Genomic DNA, 2,372 nt, shown 5'->3' on the forward strand with positions numbered 1-2,372 from the left:
TTCACATGTGCCTCTTCCATTTAAAAGACCAAGAGCTTGGGAAATTCGTCTCTGCACCATGTCCATCTGAGGACTGGGGATAGTGAACTTATGTTCAGGTACAGCTGTGCTGGAGGATGAATGGGTTGATTTATGTAAACTGTGCAGTGGTGATGGAAATTTTCTTGAACATTAATCCTTGTGTTGTGCTCTGAACATGGGAGCATATTATCTGGGGAAATGCACACACACTCCCAAAGACATCCACAATCATTCCATATAGACTCTCTCCTCTATCCCTCCCAACCCTGATGTACCACCCCACCTTACAGGACACTTCTGCTTCCAAGGATGACAGTAGCATGGTTAGAGTTGTTTACTGGACTCTTAGTAGTTTTTATACGAAACTTCCCAAATCTAATTTCTGGCAGAAAGCTCAAACCAGAGTGGCTCTTGAGCAAAAGCAGGCAAAACAGTGTCATCTTTGCAACACTAAGATTTTGAACGTAAACAGAGAGGTGATCCCAGAATACGTACCGTTCGCCGGTGTGGCTGGGTCCCCCTGCATCTAGAGAAAAACAAAACACTATGAGGTTCAGACCAGGCTGTGTCCTGTGTGTACGGGCCTTTTGATATTAAAAAAACAGATGGTAAATAGTGGTTGAGACAATGGCCCTGATATCTAGAAGATATTCGTGGAAAGGCACAGATTTTTGTGCAAGATTTTCCATTGTTTTTATTTGATTATTCCAAATACTTCTCAAGAAGAAGGCATTTCTCTTGAGGAAAATGCCTGCTGACACACAGCTTGTAAATGTGAATGCCATCTGAAACCATTTTTTAGTGGATAATGAACTCTGACATTTGCCCACCAAGAAATTCTTGTCAGTCACCTATCGCGTACATGGTAAGATGTGTACATCTTAGTTCAATTGAAACAGAGAGAAACCGAGAGAAATACAATTTCCATTTCAGAGGAAATAAGATGACTTTACCATGTGAACCCCTGTGGCTTCCTCCAAGGATGTCTGCTTGGGCACAGCCTCCTGCAGGTCTTCCAGGTCACCTAGGAAACAGAGTCACTATAAGCACATGAGCTCCACTGAGTGAATCCCTCAGGTGATCTTGGAGCTGTGGACACGGGGCTGGCGTGTGTGGAAAGGTGTGTTCACAGCACAGACTCAGCTGCTGCTGGTTCCTCTTCCAGGTGGAGAGGGAAGACAAATGGTGAAGGAAGGCATCAGGAAGGCCACAGAAGACAGAGTCTTAGTCGTCTAGCTAAGGCAACCTCTTCGACATGAAATAACCCATTTCAAACAGGGCACATGACACAGTGTTTCCTGTAGCATCTCAAGGCTCCTCCTTCTTAATCTGACCTGACCTAACTTCTCCTCCCTTCTTTATCCCCTCGAGGTCATTTTCTCCCCAGGATCCACATGTCCTGCTGCCGTGTTTTTGTTCCTCCTAGAACTTTTCTTTTCCTTTTTATTGAGATGGAGTTTCACTCTTGTTGCCCAGGCTGGAGTGCAATGGCGTGATATCGGCCTACCACAACCTCCGCCTCCTAGGTTCAAGTGATTCTGCTGCCTCAGCCTCCTGAATAACTGGGATTACAGGCATGCGCACCCACTCCTGGATAATTTTGTATTTTTAGGAGAGACGGGTTTCCTCCATGTTGGTCAGTCTGGTCTCAAACTCCCGACCTCCGGTGATCCGCCCTCCTCGGCCTCCCAAAGTGCTGGGATTACAGGCATGAGCTACCATGACCGATCAGAACATTTTGTACTAGAAAAAAAAAAGCAACCTTTCTTCAAAGAGGAGACTTAATTCTATCCAAAATATTTTATGTATTCAGTAACCTTTTCTTTTAAAGAAGACTAAACCAAGATTTGAAAATACTCAATTATCCTGCCATTTAAAGATGACTCCTACGTGGTCTGTGATATTTGTCCTTCTGCTCTTCCTTTGAACACAATGTGCGTGTGATATGGGGCCTACTGCTGGTCATGCTCACACTGGCTCTAGCACTAGGACAGCCCATCATGGGGGGCAGCAGGTGGGGGTGCTCACCCTCTCTAACCCAGCTCTGTAGAAGATTCCAGCAGAGAAGATGAGTACCAGGATAGCACCCAAGTTTTTCCTTCAGTTCTTATTTGGTGCTGTGTCTTGGGTATGAGTGCTGAACTGCAGCGTATGTAAGGCTTATAAAGATTATCTCATTAAATACAATATAACATGTCTGACAATTTTCTGCTTTTGATCAGGAGATGAGAAAATAACACAGCACTGTAGCCAAAAGCCTGACCTCTCAATGTCTATTTCCCATTTGTGACCACACCAAAGTCCACTATAAAATATACTTATTCCTACGCTGAGTTATGTGAGCATTGCGA

General features: G+C 44.5%; 1 protein-coding gene across 1 annotated transcript in view; it reads right to left on the bottom strand.

Moving 5' to 3' along the window:
• FAM153B (family with sequence similarity 153, member B) overlaps nucleotides 1-2,020 on the bottom strand; it is an 8,971-nt gene extending 6,951 nt beyond the window's left edge. Inside the window, exons 1-3 of the mRNA XM_011990187.1 lie at nucleotides 1,978-2,020; nucleotides 975-1,045; nucleotides 517-547 (exon numbers count right to left, since the gene is read on the bottom strand). Of these exons, the coding sequence (XP_011845577.1) occupies nucleotides 517-547; nucleotides 975-1,045; nucleotides 1,978-2,020 (145 nt within the window). The remainder of the gene's footprint in view (nucleotides 1-516; nucleotides 548-974; nucleotides 1,046-1,977) is intronic.
• Between the last annotated feature and the right edge of the window lie 352 nt (nucleotides 2,021-2,372).

The sequence above is a fragment of the Mandrillus leucophaeus genome, unplaced genomic scaffold (genome assembly GCF_000951045.1).
Source record: "Mandrillus leucophaeus isolate KB7577 unplaced genomic scaffold, Mleu.le_1.0 Scaffold372, whole genome shotgun sequence".
Taxonomy (NCBI): Eukaryota; Metazoa; Chordata; class Mammalia; order Primates; family Cercopithecidae; genus Mandrillus; species Mandrillus leucophaeus.